This window comes from Solanum stenotomum, chromosome 12 (assembly GCF_019186545.1).
Source record: "Solanum stenotomum isolate F172 chromosome 12, ASM1918654v1, whole genome shotgun sequence".
NCBI lineage: Eukaryota > Viridiplantae > Streptophyta > Magnoliopsida > Solanales > Solanaceae > Solanum > Solanum stenotomum.
This window is the reverse complement of record NC_064293.1, coordinates 40,257,122-40,279,070: the sequence shown is the minus strand read 5'-3', so window position 1 is coordinate 40,279,070 and position 21,949 is coordinate 40,257,122. Positions and strand designations below refer to the sequence as shown.

Sequence of the window (21,949 nt, the reverse complement as noted above, 5' to 3'; positions counted from 1 at the left end):
CTGCCATGTAGTTCCTCTGCTTTAGCCCAAAGCTAGGAGTTAGGACTATGACTAGAGATGACAAAGGGGCGAGTTAAAAATAAATAAAAATGTTATATAAGGCGGGTTGAAATTTTGTGGGTTAAAGGCGCAACTTTCCCCGCCCCACTCCATTACCATGCCTAAAGATGACTTATAATAAGTTTGGGTCTACATTGCTTACCCGACCCAATATTTCCAATAAATGCTAAAGAAAGAGGAGAGGCCCAACTTAACTAAACTATTCTAGGTCTTTAGCTCAGCTATCCAACATCAATTAGAGGAAATTTCATAGATAGCAAAAAAATTAAACTTAATAAGCCTCTTTAGCTACAATTTGCATAATTACGCTCCAAAAATATATTTTTGATTGCCATGGGTATTTTCCATTTGTATAATTCGCTTGCCAATATACAAACAGGGTAAATATATACAAATTCTGTATTTATACATTTAGGAATTTTTCAGAACTTATACAAATCAAATGTATCAACAGGATAATTATATACAAGCTAGGATAAGCATATACAAATTTTGAATCTATACAATTAGGAAAAATTTGGATTTGTACCATTAGGAACCAAATTATACAAATTCTGAATTTATACAATTAGGAGTCAAATTATACAAATTCTAGACGTGGGTCACGTACTTATGATGGTAAGTTAGTGGTGGATGATAATTTAATTAAACTATAGTTATGATAACTAATTAACTAATATATATATTTACTTATCCACCTAATTTTCCCTATCAATTACACTTGAAAATATTAGGGTAAAGTTACAAATATATTTTGCACCGTTGTAATCCACCATATTAATGGTAGTGTCAGCCCACCAATTTAATTTTTTTTTTCCTTCTTTGCCAGAATCATCGTAGAAACCTCTTTTATTTCTTTATCATCCAATTTTTAAGTCTATATAATATAATATGACGTATAGTAGTGTTGTAGTGTGTATATACCGTAATACATTAGTATACAATACATATACACCCTTATACATTATATATCAATTGTATATATAGTGTAGTAATGTATGGTGTATAAATATAACAAATAAAATTTGTGTTCATCCCCCAAACCAATAACAATTAAGTTGCCTTATTAATTTTGTTTGTGTCTCTATAAACTTTTTCTTCTTAATTATCCCAAAAATAATACTCCTTAAATGGATTTGGGGGGTGGGGGGTACTTAGAAAGTCAGTCACAAGTCTTTTAATCCCTTTTTTGAGAAGATTATAGATGACACTGATGTACGAGTACTTATCCATTAGTTTAGCCACATTTGATGAGTTAGATCACCAAAAGATATGATGAGCATGTTTAACTAATAATTAGGCTAAATCTAGTGTAGATTAGACCACGTAATGAATATTTTTCTTAATTATCCCAAAATATTACTTCTTAAATCAGCCGGCCATAAGTCTATTAATCCCTAATTGAGAAGTGATCAGATGATATATATATATATATACCATTTGTTCCTAGAACTTTCGTAGTCATATTAATTAAATAATTAATGACACACACTAATATAATGGTGGACGATTAACTATAACATTTAAGCTAATAAGGTCCTTTTTTTGGTCGTGGCCATACTATATACTCATATAAATTCACGATAATACCACTAAGGCACTAACCCCCTGCCCGTACCAAATATTTGGAAATTTAGTATTAATTAGTAGTTCAATCTCCATTACACATACGACTAATTAATTTAGTGCATTTGTACCACCACCATTCATTCATAAGTCCTAATTGCAGAAATTCTAATTAGGAATTAATGCAAACAAGACTAGAGTACTTCATTATTATTAAAGAAGTAAATGACATGAACTGTACTTAAGTTTCCACCTTTTATTTGAGTACTTTATCTCTATACATTTATTAAAGAAGATATGACATGTTATCATTAATGTTACTACTTGATTAGAAAATAACATAGGGAGTATTTAGCATTTAGTGCTGAACCCCAAATTATCAATGAAGTTACTTTTTTGAGAGTCTACCTAAACGATCATTGAAAAGTTTAAGAGAGGTCATGAAGGACAAATCAAAGAGAAGGGTGGTTCATAGATTAATATGAGTATGAACTTTAGCGTGAAGTGGTCGGGAAGGAATTCATGTACTGATTGCTTGCCTTAGCTTCTATATCCCTTATTCGATAAATCTTATTTGTTAGAATGAATTTCTGTCGGTTAGAAATGAGCGAACACTTAAAAATAAATAAAAATCATTTAAAATTAATTTCTATTCAAACAGACGATAAATGTGCTTTACATGTTTTTTAGTTTCTTCCACTATGCTCAACATTAATTGGATTATTTTTTTACATGATGATGCTTCACACGACTGATACAAATTTTATCTGACTTTATTTTTGTCAAACAAGTTTAGTGATTCAAAATTTGTGGACCCAAAGGAAGTATTGGGTGGATACTCAATTGTGACTTGGTTGCGCACTTGCAGAAAAAACCAACTTGAAAGATTTATATTTTAAAAAAATAAGTTAGATTGACTGTTTGTTTGATATTGTACCAAACATATTCAGAATTTCAAATTACTGCATATTTGTATATATATCTTGGTAAACTTCAACCGCTTTGACCAAGAAAAATAAAAAAGCTATTGGAAAATTAAGTTGGCGTTTTCCAATTTCGAATATGCAGAGAAAAAGAATTAAGCGTCACGTTCGATTATCTAGCTGAGCCTTGTCACAGTGGCAGAGTCAGAAATTTTATCAAAATTTCCAAGAATAATGGTGTTGGCGGAGCCAGAATGAACATTCATTATCACTGCGCCACATGAATAATTTTTATCAAGGATATCCAATTTTAAAATTATATATATCCTTTAAACGCAGAATTTAACATATAAATATCACTCCGCCCCTAGTCATAGGCAGAAGGCTGACGCTACCGGACACAATAGATAACTAATATAGCTGATGGCGGTGCCTAAAGAAAATAAAAAAATTGTGGCACTTTGGTAGAGTGACGTGAAACTGCTACTGTTTAATTTTGTGAATATATTATATATTCTAGCACATGCAACCTTTGTACAATTAATACTTTTCTCAGCAGGCAAAAATTGATCTACGACAATGAAAATTTAAATATTTAAGTACAAGGTAGCGGCCAAGGCTAGTTCATCGAAGATTCAAGATACGTCTATATAAATTAATAAATTTGTGAAACTGAATTTCTATTTTCAAATATGTACCAACCTCTAAGCTTATGAAAAAAAAATGTTTTACATTAGAGTGGTTGTTATTAAGTGTTTGATAAGTGTTAATCAATAATCAGCTTGCAAAAATTATAATGAAGTTATAACTTGCTAGCTATCATATATTAAAATTTACGGATAGTATTAAAAAAATAAAGTTGTTGATATATAAAATATAATATTATTATTATTTAATTTTTGGCTGGCTAGCTTATCATATGAGTACTATGTTCTATATAAAAACCATGAGCCTAATAAGCCTCAACTTAAAATGTTTCAACAAAAGTCCAAGACGGAGTGCTGAAAAAAATGTGCCTATATATACCATATATTTTAATAATATTAGTATAAGATTTCTTTTGCATCCAAATAATTTAAAAGAGTTAAAACATTATGAGAACCTGTTTTTGACTATTATGACTTTGCTCAATAATTTGCTGAAGAATTACATAATTTCAATTATTTTTAATGCATTTCCTTAGGTAATTATTTGGTGAGCTAGCTGTGACCATTACTTAAAAATTGCGATAAACCATGAATAAATTTGAGGGACACAGTCGAAAAGTTGATGAATTTTATTAGTAGAAAATTAACGAAAGTCCATCAATTTTAATTACATATCTACAACCATGTATGAAAATAACTAGTCATAACACGTGTGTTACTGATAGAATTAGTAATCGTTTGGCTATATTATTTGACTTCCTAATTTCAAGTTTTGATTTGAAATCAATGTTTCGTATATGAAATTTGTACAAAATTTCGATCTCAAATTTTGTCTCCAAAGTTTAAATTTTTTTAAAAGAGATTCATCATTTTTAAAAAAAAGATTATTTATGCTCGAAATCAATATGCATGCATGGAATTATATACGTATTTCAATAAGTATTATTTTCTTGGACACATTACGAGGGTATATTCGGTAAGTCGTGACAAGCATTAATTGACTCTTTATTGGTTGAGAAAAAACCAATGTTTTGAATGTGTTTTTATTATAATTATTGAAGCCTTGAAGGGCATTTAGGGACCATAAAAAGGAATTACTTGGAAAAATGTCAAGAGAAACATGAGTATGGTGTAGCTTTTTTTTTTTTTAATGAATATATTATACTCTTGAAGAGTATTAAGTATACATTTTCAAAAAATATGTATACACATAATTCTAACATGTGGGTAAAATTAAGAAAATAAAAAGCTTTTTGGGAAAAAAATAATTGTATTTGTTGCTTTTATGAATATATTATACTCTTATTTATGTTTTTATATATAAGAAAGTGGATAGATGTTCGTCAAATTTTAAAGGGCAAAACTACAGTTGAATACATATAAATAACAAAAACATTTGACCAAAGAGCACAAGTGATTAATTAGTGGCAAAATTGTTCAATGCCATGGTGAGTTTGATTTCGAATTGTTACATTTTCATTTTTAATTTCTTCAAAATAGAGGAAGTATTGAGTCCTCGATTTATTTATTTATTTACTTTTATATCTAATAAAATAAAGGGAGTGTTGAGTCCTCAATCTACTTGATTTTAGGCCTTAATTATTGACGAATGAACATCGATTTCAACCTTAATTTTGTGATTTATGTTTAGTAGTGGACAACTGGGCATGTATTAATATAACTAGTCGTACTAATACATGTGTTACTGATCGAATTAGTTGGTTAAAAATTATTATTAACGCTGTGAATTGATACGAGATCTGCATGGGATATATATACGTGTTTTAATATAATTTTCTTAAACGCATTTCAAGGGCATATTTGGTAAGCCGTGACAAGCATTAAATAACTAATATTCAATTTAACTTGAGTTAATTGTCTGTTTGGATGAGCTAATTCTTTTTTTATTACTTATAAGTTAAAATTATAATTTAAATTTTTAAGTAATGATTTTTGATTTGGTGTTATTGTTTTTTACTTTAAAATAAGTACTTAAAAGATTATACTGATCTTCTACTCGAGAAAATTCTACTAAAATTACTTGTGAATTTTTCTTCCTTTATTCAACTATCTTTTTTTCTCACTAATTAAATTTCTTGACATGTAATGTCGTATAAATTTCTTGTTTTTTTATATCTTGTAGGAAAAAATCTAAATTAATTTTAGATACACAAAAATTAAAATTTAACTATATAATTCTAAAAGTATATCAATCAAAGATATTAACTGGCAAAAAAAAATTGCCAATGACTTACTCATAACTCTAACCTGATATAAAATTGATCGAAATTTCAAAATACCACTAAGAGGTAACTGCATATGTATATAAACTCTCTAAATAAATGTAGATACACCGTAAAATCATTTCACAAATTAAATTGAACACCACTAATATAAAAAAAATAATAAAAAATACTAGTAATAATTAGGAGCTCTAATAATTAGAGTAATAACAATTCAACTTTCGGAAACCAAGGTAACTCGTTTGTCTTTTCTGTTGTTCCTGTGGGAAATTTTCAATTAATGTCCAAACTTCAAAGCATATAATATACATGCCAAATCAATACGTACTATATTTGGTCAAAGATTTTAAAATTAATCCATTGACTCGTTTAATCGAATGATTATCGAATGCCTCTAATTAAACATTAGATAAAATAAGCTTTTAATTTATTATGCAATTATTATATTGTATATCTTACACCAAATGAAAACTTAACTTTATATAGATTAATGATCCATTTATTTTATCAATGAGAAAATTACGATTCAATATCTCTAGGTCATCAAGTTTATAGATTTTAGCCTAACTCTTAAATTACCATCCGTATTTTCTGCTCTCTCCGTCTCATATTAGTTGATCACTTTTTATTTTGTATGATGCTTAAGAAATCATAAATAAGAAGATAATTTTACTAATTCATCCCTTAAAAAGCTTCTTGGAATTTTACAAACAAATGTGAACACTTTCAAAAAAAATTAATTACAAGTTTAATGTGGGAAAAATTAATTCTTGCTTTCTTGATTTAGTAAGGTGGACAATTAATATGAGACAACTATTTTTAGTATAATGATAAACTAATATGGGACGGATGAAGTATAATTTAAAATTGTAACCTAATTAAACGCTATCATATTTTCTTTAGCATATCTTCACCATCACGATTCTACCATCTTTTAATTATATTAGTATTAGTATAAGAGGTATAATAGATCGGAAGAATAATTTAAATATTAAATTTATTTTCAAAATAAATTTAAGATGTATTTAATTTTGGAAAATTACTGAAATACCACCTTTTAATTAATTTATTATCATTATCTCCTATTAGTTTTACAAATCTCCAAAATTAATCATTTTTCTCTTAAGTCAAAAATCGCGAATACAAAAATTAATAATGTATCCGCTTAATTAATAGTGTATCCGAGCCTCTTTACTAATACATCCGCTTAATTAATAATCATTTTTCTCATTTTACTAATGTATCCGCTTAATTAATAATGTATCCGACCCTCTTTTTAATGTATCAATGCTTATATTATTGTATCCGTTTTTTTAAATTTTTGAGGGATTACTGCAATTATAAACTTATAAGAGATAAATTGTAATTTTATCTTAAAAGTATATGATTTCGCTAATTTGCCCTTAATTTAATGTCCTTTTCGTTTCCTTTTTCCCGTAGCTCAAGTATTTGTTAGTGGAAGTTATTGTCGACGTTTAGAACAATTTATTAGATATTGAAATGGACATTAAGGTCCCCTTCTTAAAAAAATTGTCTTGATATTTTTAAAAAGATATTTTTTATTTGTTATTTTATACCCATAGTTGGGGTAATTACCTCTATCATCCTATCTCTTCATCATCAATATTCAATAATATAAATGGTAACACTCATTGCCTAATTAATTTAACGACCTAAAAAATAATTATGGGTATTTATTCATATCTTATTTTTGTTTGTAGGTTATTAATGATCTGACTTTACAAAAAGAAGATTAGACATATCTATAGAGAGATCAAGTAAATAACTAACGCATTAACAAAGTTTGACAAGCACCTAACTCCTTTTAACAAACAAAAATCTTAAACACCATTGCGCTATATCCATCCCTTCCCAACTAGTATGTATTTATTGCTTTCAATAAGGACCGTTCCGAAATTACTATATATGACTAGTATGGTCCCTAATTGTGCTTATTCCTTTCTTTCCTTTGTAAATAAATAATATCATCTTTCTTAGAACGTAAAAAATAACAATAGGTATCTCTTCATCTTTCTTTCATCATCAATATATATGGTAATACTCACTCGCTTAATTAATTTAGCGACCTAAAAATAACAATAGATATCTACTCACGTCTTATTTCTGATTGTAGGTTATTGATGATCCAACTTTACAAAGCGAATTGATTAGACATATCTATAGAGAGCAAACAAATATCTGACGTACTAACAAAGATTGACAAGCACCTAACTCCTTTTACAGAACATCAACCTTAGACACCATTGTGCTACCCCTCTCTTCCCAACTAGTATGTATTTATCGTTTATCTTTCAAAAATTACTATATATGACTAGTACGATCCCCAATTATGCTTATTCCTTTCTTCTCTAGTTCTTGTAAATAAATAAAATCATCTTTCTTAGCCCAAAAAAAGAAAGAAAAAAAGTGTCCGCATTCTATCATCATCATTCACCGTAATAATACTTAATGGCCAAATTATGTACTAGCATCTGTTTTACTTGGGTAAATTCAACTATCCGAATGAAGATATTTTATTCGAGTCAAAATCAGTCCACTTGCGCACCATTCTTTTGTTATTCACCCGGGAATCGTTTGGTTTAAATACAAGTTATGATGAATAAGTTATATTGTGATTATTTTTTATTGACTGTCTGATTTGTTGCATTCAAAATAATATGCATTGCATAAATTTTAAAAACAAATTATTTGAGGGTTTAAAGGATTATCTTTGTCATTTACCTATTTTATCTCGAGATAAGTTATTTGGGGATTACTATGCCACTCAAGAGGAGGGATAATTTATTCTGGTACTAATTATTAATCTCGAGATAAGTTATCCCCGATTGTCAACCAAACAACAAATTGAGTGGCAAACAATTCAATTCCAGAATTATTTGGTGTTATCCTTCACACGAAACGACCCCAAGAGCTTGTTCGAATGGATTTTTGGCCTATAACTTATAAGTTGGAAATTTCAACTTATTTTTATTATTTCGATTTAAAAATAAATATTTATAAATACCTTTTTATTTTATTCAAACACTACAAAACGACTTAAAACTTATTTTGATTTAAAATCACTTAAAATAAGTCAATCTAAACGGTATAAGTCGGGGTTGAATGACCCAATTACCCATAGTTAAGAAAAATCTCAGAATTTGTCAATCATACTTTAATTGTGTCACATGCAAAATTAGCATACAAAAAAAAAACAAAGAAAGGACCACTTCAATAATGAGCAGAAAAGACAGAAGCAAGACAAAAAGAATTCGACCAGAAACAATAAAAATTGGGACCATCAACACACATCAAAAATACACACGTTCACCATACTATTGTGTCATTTACAGAGGTATTTTGCTAAAACAAATTTAAATTATGCTTACCTATGCTAATAAAATTAAGGGAAACTTTCACATATAACCACTCAAAAATAGTCCAATTACTCTCCATAGCTATAGTTTGATAATTACAATTCGTAGCTATATGTTATAGGGAGGAGAGAGGCGAGCGAGACTGGGAGAGAGAGGAGAGAGGTGAGAGAGAGGGGGCAAAGAGTGGGAGAAAGGTGAATTATATATATATAATATACATATGTATTTGTATATATGACAAGCGAGATTGGGAGAGGGAGGAGAGAGGCGAGCGAAAGAGGGCAGAGAGGTGAATTGTATATGTATATAGGTTAGATATATAATTGTATATTATACATATGGATTTGTATATATGGCAAGCGAGATTGGGAGAGGGAGGAGAGAGGTGAGCGAGAGAGGGCAGAGAGTGGGAGAGAGGTGAATTGTATATGTATATAGGTTAGATAATTGTATATAATACATATGTATTTGTATATTCTGGCGAATTATACATATACAAATGTGACTAATTATACAAACTCGAAGTCAACCCGCGTAATTAATGTATAATGTTAGTCGTGAGTGTAATTATAGCAAACTATAGCTATGATGAGTAATTAAGTAGTATAAGTTTGCTTAACGGGGTAATTTTCCCTAAAATTAATTAGTGTGAACAAATGAAGGGAATCTTATTTGTCTAGGGGACGATAGTTTTTATTTATTTATTTTGGACATGTGTCAACATTTTATGCTGATAAAATTAATCAAGGTTTGATTGATTTTTAAGTGAGAGTTTTTAGTAATCGGATATTTATGAACCACTTTATTTACTAGAAGGGTATAAATGGCCCCAATTTTTAATGGAGGGCAATAAGCTTATTTGGATTAGGTTTCGAGAGGTAAAAGTGATTATTTATTTATATAAAAAGTGAGGCATTTAGTCAAGTGCTTGTAGTGAATTTTCTAAATATAATTGTTTTAAAAGCATTTTTTTAAAAGTTTGATTAATTTTAAAAATTGATTTTAATACATAGTTTTAAGGGAAAAAGCTAAATATACTCTAGAACTATCGTAAATGGTATGTGGATATCCTCCGTCATACTTTTGAGACATTAATGCCTGTCATCTAAAAAAAAATTAGAATATATATACCCTTGATATTAACGGGCACACACATGTCATAATCTTATCCACCGACCCGACATTTATTAAATATCGAATCGACGGATAAGATTGCGCCACGTGTCCCTATTTGGTCTTCCGTTAGAGTGAAGAACATATATGCTCTAGTTTTTGGACGACAAGGGCACTAATGTCCCAAAAGTATGACATATGGTATTTGTATACCATTTACGATAGTTCGTGATATATATTTATCCTTTTTCCCTGATTTTAAGGATAATTTTAACTCTTTTCCAAGATAGAATTAACAATTTACATCACTTATTTTAACCCATAAACCAATAAAATGATGTATGCACTCGGTATTAAAATTGTTTAAGCAAGAATCTGAAGGGATGGATCACGTGGTTGTTGGTAGCACGTGACATATGGAGATAACGTACAAATAATTTAGGCCAAACACATATATAGGCCCTCTAACTTATCCTATTTTTTATTTTGACACTTTATCTTAGCCTTGTTCCATTTTAACCCTTAAACTCCATTTTTTATGTTTCATTTTAACACGAAATATTATTTTTATGATTTCTTTATTTTTATATATATTTTTCAATGGCAACTTCTTATTTTAAATTGACATGTGTCAGTTAATTTTAGTTAAAAAATTAAAAATTAACAAAAAATAATTCTTTTTAAAAAATAATAATTTATTTTTAAGAGTGTTATGTATTTTTGTGTGAAAAATAACTGACGAAATTGTGTTGGTTTTCTTTCTTTAAAATCACCGACAACCTAACAAAGTCAGTCGAGTTTTAACATTATTTAGTAGTGTTATTAGCAATGAACAAGAGTCTTTTTTTTTTAGTAGTATTATTAACAAAGTCAGTCGAGTCTTTTTGAAGATGGTTTTTTTTTTATTCGTATTGATTTATATTTATTAAAAATTAAAAGTGAGTATTTGCGTTATATTTAGATAGCCTAGATGATAAGAAAAAATAAATAAGCAGTGTTATTTAACTTAATTGAATGTTTAAGAAAGAATATCAAAGAACTTCCGTCAATTTATTTTCAAGCAAAAATACAGAGAAATATCAAAAAATAATATCATTGTTTGAAAATTTTTATGTTCGTTCGTGAATGTTTAATTTTTTTACGAAAATTAACATGCACACATCTATTTTTTTAAAATAAGAAATTTCTATTGAAGAACATAAATAAAAACAAATCATAAAAATAGTATAAGTGTTTAAATGGTACATAAAAAATGGAGTTTAAGGGTTAAAATGAAAGAAAGCTAAGTTGGAGTGTCAAAATGAAAAATGAGGGCAAGTTTGAGGGGTTGTGTATATGTTTGGCCAATAATTTAATTCACCTTCGATTTGCTAAAGGTAGTATTGGATAATTTATTAAGAAAATTTTAGAAATGCCAAACATAATAAGGTTATATAACTATACTTTTGATAATGTCGGTTTATAGCTATAGTTTCGTTTGTTATGGAGGTTATGGTTGTATATTTCTGTCGGTTTGTATATTTTGCCTGCAAATATACAAATGGGATAAGTATATACAAATTCTGTATTTATACATTTAATAATTTTGTTCAAAATTTTGTTTGTATATTTCACTTGCCAATATACAAACATAGTAATTTATTATTAAATCGCTTTCAAATAGATAGGGTAAGCATACACAAAATTCTAATTTTTTACAATTAGAACTGAATTATACCAATTTTGAATTTATACAAATCAAATGAATTATACAAATCAGGCTAATAGCAAGAAGCTATAGATGCAAATTAAAATTTCCTAAACAATAGCTCTAACATTTAGTACGATTTAAATGTATGCTATTCTACACAGATTTTCCTATATTCAGTGTCACTAGACATTTTTACGCATGTCGCAGATCAATACACTTTAAATACATCATCATTTTAGAGAAGGTTGGATGATAAAAGCTCGATTTTATGTTCACGTAAATCTAATGAACTTTATCCATATTTTATACATAAATTTTCAATTTTGAGTTCGTCCCGAATATCTTTTGAGAAGGAATTTAGTTCTTGTGCTTGTATCCATTTTTGTGTCTACTCCCATTAATCCAATTTACCAGTCAACATGACTAAGTAAAACTTGAACAAGCCCTTCTCTTTTTTCCTATCAAACAATATAACACTCCTTTTTTTAAAAATAAAAAATAACATTTTGTCCCTAAACAAGAAAAAATAAAAACAAACAAAACTAATTTCTACTACAACCCTTTAGCTCTAAAGAAGAAATTTAAAAGACAAGGAAAATTATAAAAAAAGAAAAAAAGAAAAAATATGAGGAGGTAGCTAAGTAGTTGAGGTATATTACAAAGTATTTGGGCATCTAAAGTATGGGTGTTAAATTTAGTTGGACAAAATCTGGACAGGTTAATATATGCTAATTTACTAAATGGGTAAATTATTAATCCGGTCAATTTTCTTTTTAGACGAAAAATAGACTAAATGATGGGCCATAATACAATGTGTCCAACTCTTATTAAGATTTGTTTTTTTTATATAATATAATTTATTTTATTTAATTATAAAATGAAAACTAATAAAACCCAAAAACTTTATTCAAGAATTTGATTTTGAAAAGATTTCTAAAGCTAAGTGGTTTTTTATTTCATGCAAAAGATGAACGTATAATGTATTAATTTCTTACCTCATTTTTCTAAAAATGAGCTACATGAAATTACTCATTTGCATGCAATACATGCGGTAATACCCTCCGTTTCAATATGTTTAAAAAAAAGGGATCTTTCAATTTTTTAGTAACTCTTTAAGTGTAACTTTTAACATGACATTTTAATATTATAAGATTAAAAAATATTTTAAAACGTGATATATATATATATATATATATATATATATNTTTAAAAAAAAGGGATCTTTCAATTTTTTAGCAACTCTTTAATTGTAACTTTTAACATGACATTTTAATATTATACGATTAAAAAATATTTTAAAACGTGATATATATATATATATATATACACGATAATAAAAAGTTTTTTTACTCTTTTAAAATGTTTGCCCAGTCAAAATAGACCAAGATTAAAATTGAAGGAAGTATGTCTTTTAGTTGATCATTTCAACGTTTAGAAAAATACACAAATTGATACTCCCTCTATCCCAATTTATATGACACGTTTCATATTTTGAGAATCAAATAATTTAAGTTTGATCAAGAATTTGCTCATAGAATCTTCAAAAATTTTAAAATGAAATTTACATATTTGTAAAGTAGGTAAAAAGTACTATAAGTTACAATAATTAATAATTCAAAATATTTAAAAGATATATAAAAAAATTTATGATAAAAAAAATTGTTTGAATCTCAAAATCTGAAATGTAGCACATAAATTGAGACAGGGGAGTAATAATTATGGTCATCTTTTACATTTTAAATATACATTCAATAATCTTATTTATTTATGATGGATGAATTAAGATAAGGGGAATTAGTGCCCCTTTCAAAAAAGGGAAAGTGGAAATTAATTTTCAAGCTCAAGAGATTAAAAGGGTTAAGTGAGATTTACTCAAACTAAAATGAAGATAGTAATAAGAAATATAATTTTGTTAAAAAGGGGTGATAGTATTAATTAGTAATATACCATATATTCTCTCTGTTTTTATGTATATGTCACCATTTTAGATTTCACGTTTGTCTATTCTACCCTTATTTATTTATTTATTTATTTATTTTTGCACTCTAGTTTTCAATCAATGAATATAAATTAGTTTAACCAAAGAATGTTAATTATTTACTTAATTTTTATATGTTGTTCAAATATATATTTTTAAGACTAATAACTCATAAGGATAAAATAAGAAAAATATTATAATTTATGCATTAATTTTATAAAATAATAAATATTATGGACCAACTATTTATAATAAAAATAACATATAAAAAATAAAAAAAAATAAAAAAATAGTAAATTTTTCGAATAAATTATATGAAACATAAGTACACAACAATAAATTTAACGATACAATATTATTAATCGTCCAAGCAAACTGCAAATAGCAGAGGGGCGAGCGAACAACACGCGGTGTGCGTGTCCCCAAATCGTAGCGCGCCAACCGCTTTTCACTCTATAAATACATTTCCTCAACTTTCGCTTCTCCACACAAACCATCACTGCTTAATACACAATATACTTTCTCTCATTTCTCTGTTTTTTTTTTCTTCTTTTCAAAACACCGGTGTTCCTACCGGAAAATCAACTAAATTTACAATGGACGTTCGCCGGCGACCTGTTAAGCCTCTATACACATCTAAAGATGCTTCCGCCGGCGAACCTCTGAAACAACAAGAAGTTTCTTCTCCTAAAGCATCTGATGCGCTTCCACTCCCATTGTACCTAACCAATGGGTTGTTTTTCACCATGTATTTCTCTGTTATGTATTTTCTTCTCGTAAGGTGGCGTGAGAAGATCCGTAATTCTATTCCTCTTCATGTGGTTACCCTTTCTGAATTGTTAGCTATGGTGTCATTGATTGCTTCTGTTATATATCTTTTGGGTTTCTTTGGGATTGGGTTTGTTCAGTCGTTTGTGTCCAGGTCGAATAGTGATTCATGGGATATTGAGGATGAGAATACTGAGCAGCTTATTATTGAGGAAGATAACCGCCGTGGACCATGTGCTGCTGCCACTACTCTTGGCTGCGTTGTGCCTCCACCACCTGTTCGAAAAATTGCCCCAATGGTTCCACAGCAACCTGCTAAGGTAGCTTTGTCCCAAACGGAGAAGCCTGCGCCAATGATTATGCCAGCATTATCGGAAGATGACGAGGAGATTATACAATCTGTTGTTCAGGGTAAAACACCATCATATTCGTTGGAATCAAAGCTTGGTGATTGTATGAGAGCTGCTTCAATTCGAAAAGAGGCGTTACAGAGGATTACAGGGAAGTCATTGGAAGGGCTCCCATTGGAGGGATTTGACTATGAGTCTATTCTTGGACAGTGCTGTGAGATGCCTGTAGGATATGTGCAAATACCTGTGGGTATTGTTGGGCCTTTGTTGCTTGATGGGAGAGAATACTCAGTGCCAATGGCAACTACAGAAGGATGTTTAGTGGCTAGCACCAACAGGGGTTGCAAGGCTATCTTTGTCTCTGGTGGTGCCGACAGCGTTTTGCTCAGAGATGGGATGACAAGAGCTCCGGTTGTCCGGTTCTCCACCGCCAAAAGAGCCGCTGAGTTGAAATTCTTCGTTGAGGATCCCCTCAACTTTGAGACTCTTTCTCTTATGTTCAACAAGTAAGTCCTCTTATTTTTCTTCTCATGCTTACGTATATTCTTATTATTTCCTTTACGATATATAGCTGTTCGTAGTTGGTGATTTTTTTTCTTTCCGTGAGCTCCCGCCTTTTCGCTTCCTTGTGACTCAAAACCAAAACCTAAAGGATGGTAGTATGCTTACCATTTTAGCAACCCGTTATTGGTGAGAGTTAGCATGAAATAATTAAGACAGAACATTTAAGTTTTGCTTCTCTCTTAATTCTATATTTTCTGTTACAAACTCTTTATTCACCTGCAAAGAGAAAAGAAATGATTTGTAATTTCTAGTATCCTAATTGAAAGCTTATGTTAAAAGTTACATGTCATGTGCATTTTATTCAATATTATGTTTTCAAATTTTTAAATTTGTTTCTGTAATGGAAATTTTTGCAGATCAAGCAGATTTGCTCGATTACAGGGTATTCAATGTGCTTTAGCTGGTAAAAATCTGTATATGAGATTTAGCTGTAGCACTGGTGATGCAATGGGAATGAACATGGTATCCAAAGGTGTCCAGAACGTTCTGGATTACCTTCAGAGTGAATATCCAGACATGGACGTTATCGGCATATCTGGTATTCCATCTATCTGTTAATATATTGTATTTTTTTTCCTAACTTGATGCTAGAGATGTTTATTTAACTGGGAATCGTGTGAAATATTGACAGGGAACTTTTGTTCGGATAAGAAGCCAGCAGCAGTTAACTGGATTGAAGGTAGAGGAAAATCAGTAGTTTGCGAGGCAATAATCAAGGAGGAGGTAGTGAAGAAAGTGTTGAAAACTGAGGTTGCTGCTCTTGTGGAGCTGAACATGCTTAAAAACCTTACAGGGTCAGCCATGGCTGGTGCCCTTGGTGGGTTCAATGCTCATGCCAGCAACATCGTCTCTGCTGTATATTTGGCCACTGGCCAAGACCCTGCTCAAAATGTTGAGAGTTCTCACTGCATTACTATGATGGAGGCTGTAAATGATGGCAAAGACCTCCATGTTTCAGTAACTATGCCTTCTATTGAGGTATACAACCAACATGTGCTTTATTACTCTCTCCGTTGCTTAATATTTATCAATTTAGAAAATCAAGATAAAATTAGTTTACATTTTACCCTTGCAATTAAAATTTTGAAAGTATAATGATATTTGTAAAGTTTCAAAAGAATTTCTATAGTAGTAATGATTTCTTAATGAACGTTTAGAGGTGAAAGTGAACAACTAATATGAAACGGTGACTAGTACTACTAGTATTGAAGAGAGGGTGCTAGGTTTTAACGAAGTGCATGCAGGCTTTGATTTCATCAGATCTATATTTTAATAGTAGTAGAAGAAGTCCAGATGAAATATTGACATGTAGCATCCTTCACATTTAATGAGTGAGACCCTGTCATTGAAGTGGGGTGTGTAGCTGGCAGGTTAGGTCATACCAGAAATATAATTAAGTGGCATGCTAAGGAAGAAACAAACTTGCACATGTTTTATACATACGCATTTGTCCTGTCTTATACTGTATGAATTTCAGGTTGGTACAGTGGGTGGTGGAACTCAACTTGCATCACAGTCAGCTTGCTTGAACTTACTAGGAGTTAAAGGTGCAAACAGAGATGCACCAGGTTCAAATGCAAGACTCTTGGCCACAATAGTTGCTGGTTCTGTTCTTGCTGGTGAGCTATCTCTCATGTCAGCTATCTCTGCTGGCCAACTGGTTAAAAGTCACATGAAATATAATAGATCTATCAAAGATATTTCCCAAGTAATCACTTCCTCTTAGTAACTGTGAGGAAATTAATTAGCCCCCCACTTGATCCTCTACATCACCACCCCTACTATTACTATATTCCAATAATAAATAAATAAAATAGGAGTAAAATTTTCACAATTAGGGAGATCTAAAAGCAGAAGAAGAAGTAATTTGAACCAAAATATATATAATATAATAAGTAGTAATAAAATAAGATCTTCTTTTATGAAAAATGTTGTTCATTAATAATGTGGAGAAGAAACAGACAAGTTGGAATGTGTTGTATGTATTCTTTCTATAAAGCCATGTGAGGGTGTAGGGTCTCTGTTTCTGCAAATATATTTAGTGAACATCTCTGAAGATGTTAGGTGGGAAGTTACCAGTGTCCAGTGGGGGTTAAACTTGTAATTTACTCTCTTCTCAACACTTGCCAACGAAGATGATCCATCTTTTCTGTTGTATTGTTTGTAATTTAGGGAGTGTAATCGCATTTTAATATTTACTCAGAAACTCTGCTTTTGTATATGATTTGCCTTTCTTTATTCAATCATTTTTGTTTGTTTACTCTGGATCTATCTGCCTAAACACGTTTAAAGTTGATGGATCTGTCATGTTCATGTGAAGATTAGTTGTATTTAGGGTCCTGAAATCACCACTACTACTATTTAATTAACTAAAAATTATTCTAATTCACAATTATGGATCCAAGTCAGAAGAGAATTTAAGACAGAATCATTTAGGCTAATCTTGATTTATATTCGCATTCCCTGGATCTTGTTTTAAATATTCTAAAAGTCGCGGAATGAGATTCATTTTACCTGGACAATGAACGAAACAATGTGCTATTCTCGTAACTATAACTTTATTTCGGTTTCTGACTCTCATATGGTCACTCAACGACTAGTTCAATTAAAAAGTTACTCAATTATTTTGTTGACTCGCATCACTTGACACAAGTTATCATTTTAAGTTGTTTCTATATATTTGTATTATGATTCTTTTTTTTTTACAAAAAATAATTAACAACCGCTTTCTTTTGCTCTTGATGATTATATTGAAAATTTAGATTTGCGCAGTGGATTTTTAATAACTAATTATTACTTTGATAAAATATCATAAATTCAGATCTGCACAGTGGATTCTTAATTAATTAATTAATTAATTGTACTGCTGTCTTGTTTCATTTTATTTAGATCCTATACTAGAAATAAATGTTTCATTTTAGCAAATCAACAAAGAGTTTTTACTTGAGTAGTAGAAGTCAAATTGCTGCTGATGATGAGAGGGAAAAAAAAATCAAGAATGATTACGGGAAGATCCAAATTTGCTGTCAAATTTAATTTAAATGATCTTAGATGTTTTGTTCTCATTATTATCAATTGATTAAGTAGTCTATTACTTCCTTTCAATCAGTGATGATACATCAAATAAATCTTATAAATAAATGAACTCCCCCTTCGGTCTCTATGATGATTTATATTTCTTATATAATTAAGTTGAATCATTATTGATTCCAAAGGGGGGAAAAACAAACGGATCGATTTAAGTGGGGGAGCGTCAACAAAATGATTAACAAAAGATGTCATGCTATTTATAACAAATCTAGCTTAAAATAAAGGGAGAAGGGACAAATTTACCCCCGAACTTTAATAAATGGTACGTATATGCCCTCCGTTATACTTTCCGTCCACATATGCCCCTGCCGTCCAATTATAGGTACACATATACCTCTCTCACTAACGGACCCCTAATTTTTTACACGTGTCTTAATCCTATTGAACTACCCGTTTGACCCTTTTTTTTAACCCATAACCCAATACCCACCCAATTTCCTCTAAAAGGAATCCTAATTAAAAGACCCAGAATATGATGTTGGAATTGTTGGTGGTGGTGCTGATGATGCTGATGTTTCAACAAACACCTCATCCTCCTCCTTCAGCGACTCACACCTATACCCATAATCATACCCATATTCCTCAGCGGCTTGTAGCTCAACCCTAGCTGCCTCCTCCGAAGCCAAAACCAACAACCTCTTGATCTCCTCCCTCCTCGCCACCGAATGCCTCCATTTCCGTCTAACTATAAAACCTGACACCGGTCCAAAAACCGTCATGAACGCCACCACCACCAAGCTCGAGAGAAACCCTAGATCCCCTCCCACGAGCATTTACACAAACCCACAAACAACAACAGATCACATCCAAACCCTAATCCTTCCAAATTCATAGAGCTCTATACCACTCCTCCACCGATCACAATGTTGAAAATACTCCACCACACAAAGATCAAAACTTTGCATGCACACAGAATTCAATCAACCAAAATTGTGGAGAAATCGAGAGAGGAAAGTGCAATAAAGTCACTGGAAGAGAGAAGATTCAGACCCAAAGAGATTTTTTTTTCTCCTAGAACGAGAATTTAGGGGATTTTTTTAAAGTTTGAAGTTTAGGGGAAATTGAAAAAGGAAACTAAATAATAGGATATATCTTAGAGGAAATTGGGTGGGTATTGGGTTTATGGGGCGGGTAGTTGGTTTATGGGTTAAAAAGAAAGGTCAAACGGGTAGTTGATTAGATTTAAGACACGTGTAAAAAATGAGGGGACCGTTAGTGAGAGGGGTATGTGTGTACCTATAATTGGACGGCAGGGGCTTATGTGTACGCAAAGTATAACGGAGGGCATAGACGTACCATTTATTAAAGTTCAGGGGTAAATCTGTCCCTTCTCCCTAAAATAAATACAAAAATTTGTCAACAAAATGAAATGGAAATATCATCACCTAAAATGGTTGAGTAATTTTGTGAATAAAATATTAATAATTAAGTAATTTTTGAATTATAAAAAAAAAAGATTTTTTGAGTAAACAATCCTAGTTGATTAATCATCTGAAAAATTAACTCTTTCATTACTATATTAAGATGACTTATACCCATAAAGGACATATTTTCTTTATTTTTCTGTTGAATAATCTCGTAGAGAGAGTACATATTCTTGAGTTTGGTGCGGCCTATACTGAAAAAAATTAGTTATATCAATGATGAAATGTCAGTTTTTTTTTTCCTTTTATACTTAGAGGCCGTTTGGATTGACTTAAAAAAAATACTAGCTTTTAAGTTAAAAATAAAAAGTCAAACTGAAATGACTTTTAAGTCAAAAAATAAAAAGTAGGAGAGACCTACTTTTGATTTCTGACTTATTTTAAGTCATTTTTTACCTTGTCAAACACTTCGTAACTTATTTTTAAGTCATTTTTGACTTATTTTAAGTTGTTTTTTATATTTGTTAAACATTTCCAAAAATCAAAAACTGACTTAAAAGTAGATTTGACCAACTTTTAAGCCAAACCAAACACCCTGAATACTTGGCTAGATTGAGAACACTACGACTAATAAAAAAAATAAAAAAAACGTCTAACCCTAAATTGGAAACTAACTAAAGTTTGTAAAATTTGTGGGGACTCATCGGAGTAATCATGATGGGCGAGGATCATTCAATATTGGGTCAACAATTTCTTCGTCAAGTTGTGATGCAATGGTGGGACTGCTCCATTCTTATTAAGAGATTTCATGCTCGTGCCTTGGATATGAAGAAAATCTTATTGGAAGCGTCACCCCAAATAAGAAGTGCGATGGGCGATTCAAATCTAATCAAAGCTTCAATGCGAGCTCCAAACATTGGGAAACCAAGAAAAAAAGTTACAACTGTTTCTAGTGTTTTTTCACCAAACTTTGCATCTAAATGAGTACCTAAACTTATGGATTCGCCTACTTAGCCATGACTATGAGCAAACAAACCTAAATAAAGTGGACTTTAATGTATTTCAAAGCTACAAGATGCAAAATATGCGGAATTAGAATTTAAGTTAGTACGTACGAAATACTATTGAAGTTACCATTTACCAGTCATTGGATTTGTCACCATTAATGTGAAACTTAAATAAAACATGAATATAGACTCCTTTCCTTTTATTTTACTTGTTCTTGTATTAAAAATAGATATTTTATTTTTATTTGGGGTTCTTGCATACTCAATTTCTGAGTTTTTGGTGTTTCGAAAATATTTATTTCAAAATTCTCAGATTTCATAGATAGGTCAAAGTAGAATAGAAGGGGAGCTATGCCTGACCTCTCTATTACAAAACTAGGAATAAAGAACCCATCTAGACACACTAGCTTATCAAAGAAACTACCAGCCGAACACTTGATATATGCCAATTATCATTTCCGAGAAACCAAGATCCTGTCCTATTTCAATTGTATATATGACTAATTAGAGATGTATCTAAGAGTTTCTCAAATTCACATGAATTCATGTTTTCTTTTAAAATTATTTAAATATAAATATGTGAATTCATGCTCAAAATATCATATAATACAATAATGGTTGAATGCATCTGTCTAAGTACGGTTAGATATTTAAATCTTCTATCTATCTTTCTTTTATTTCGAAAATCAGATAAACAGATGTCTAAAATTCTAAGTGGTTATTGGTAGCTTTTTGGAGTTTTAATTCTTTTTTTTTTGCTTTAATCTTTCAAAATTTTCAAATCTGTCACATGAAACTCCTAGTTTGTTTAACATTGATTTTTTTATATACAATCCAATCAAATGTATATTTTAAAACTAGTAGTACTGAATGATATAACAATCATGGAATGTTACAAATCTTACGAAAAATGTTTCATTGAATGAAGTTCACTAAAGCTTGAGAAGTGTTAGACACTATTCTTAAGGATATTTCACCCAGTATAAATGTATCCCCAAGCCCTTCTAGTATATAACTAGGAGCCATAACTTAACAAAGATTCAATAGAAAGAAAATCAGCCTACTAAAACATATGAAGAAGTAATATGTTTATCTGTCTCACTCTCCGAAGGGAAAGAATATAAGAAGTATATATAAATGTGAAAAACTCAAGAGATCACAACAGTTACTGTCAATTGTCATTTTGAAGAAGGATTAATGGCTCAAGAA

General features: G+C 30.3%; 2 protein-coding genes across 2 annotated transcripts in view; both read left to right on the top strand.

Annotated features, from left to right (window-relative positions):
• LOC125847658 (zinc finger CCCH domain-containing protein 1-like) overlaps positions 1–21,949 on the top strand; it is a 180,152-nt gene that overhangs the window by 19,541 nt on the left and 138,662 nt on the right. The window lies entirely within an intron of this gene.
• Positions 14,098–17,480, top strand: LOC125847643 (3-hydroxy-3-methylglutaryl-coenzyme A reductase 1). Its single transcript, XM_049527289.1, has 4 exons — positions 14,098–15,221; positions 15,636–15,817; positions 15,911–16,257; positions 16,757–17,480. Exons 1-4 carry the CDS (start codon positions 14,194–14,196, stop codon positions 17,003–17,005), a joined length of 1,806 nt encoding a protein of 601 aa, XP_049383246.1. The 5' UTR covers positions 14,098–14,193; the 3' UTR covers positions 17,006–17,480.

What these genes read in the sequence shown, in the direction of transcription:
- LOC125847643 (XM_049527289.1), top strand. Translation starts at nt 14,194, where the DNA reads ATGGACGTTCGCCGGCGACCTGTTAAGCCTCTATACACATCTAAAGAT. An exon ending in CTTTCTCTTATGTTCAACAA is followed by an intron (nt 15,222 to 15,635) that starts GTAAGTCCTCTT and finishes AAATTTTTGCAG; the next exon opens with ATCAAGCAGATTTGCTCGAT. An exon ending in GGACGTTATCGGCATATCTG is followed by an intron (nt 15,818 to 15,910) that starts GTATTCCATCTA and finishes AAATATTGACAG; the next exon opens with GGAACTTTTGTTCGGATAAG.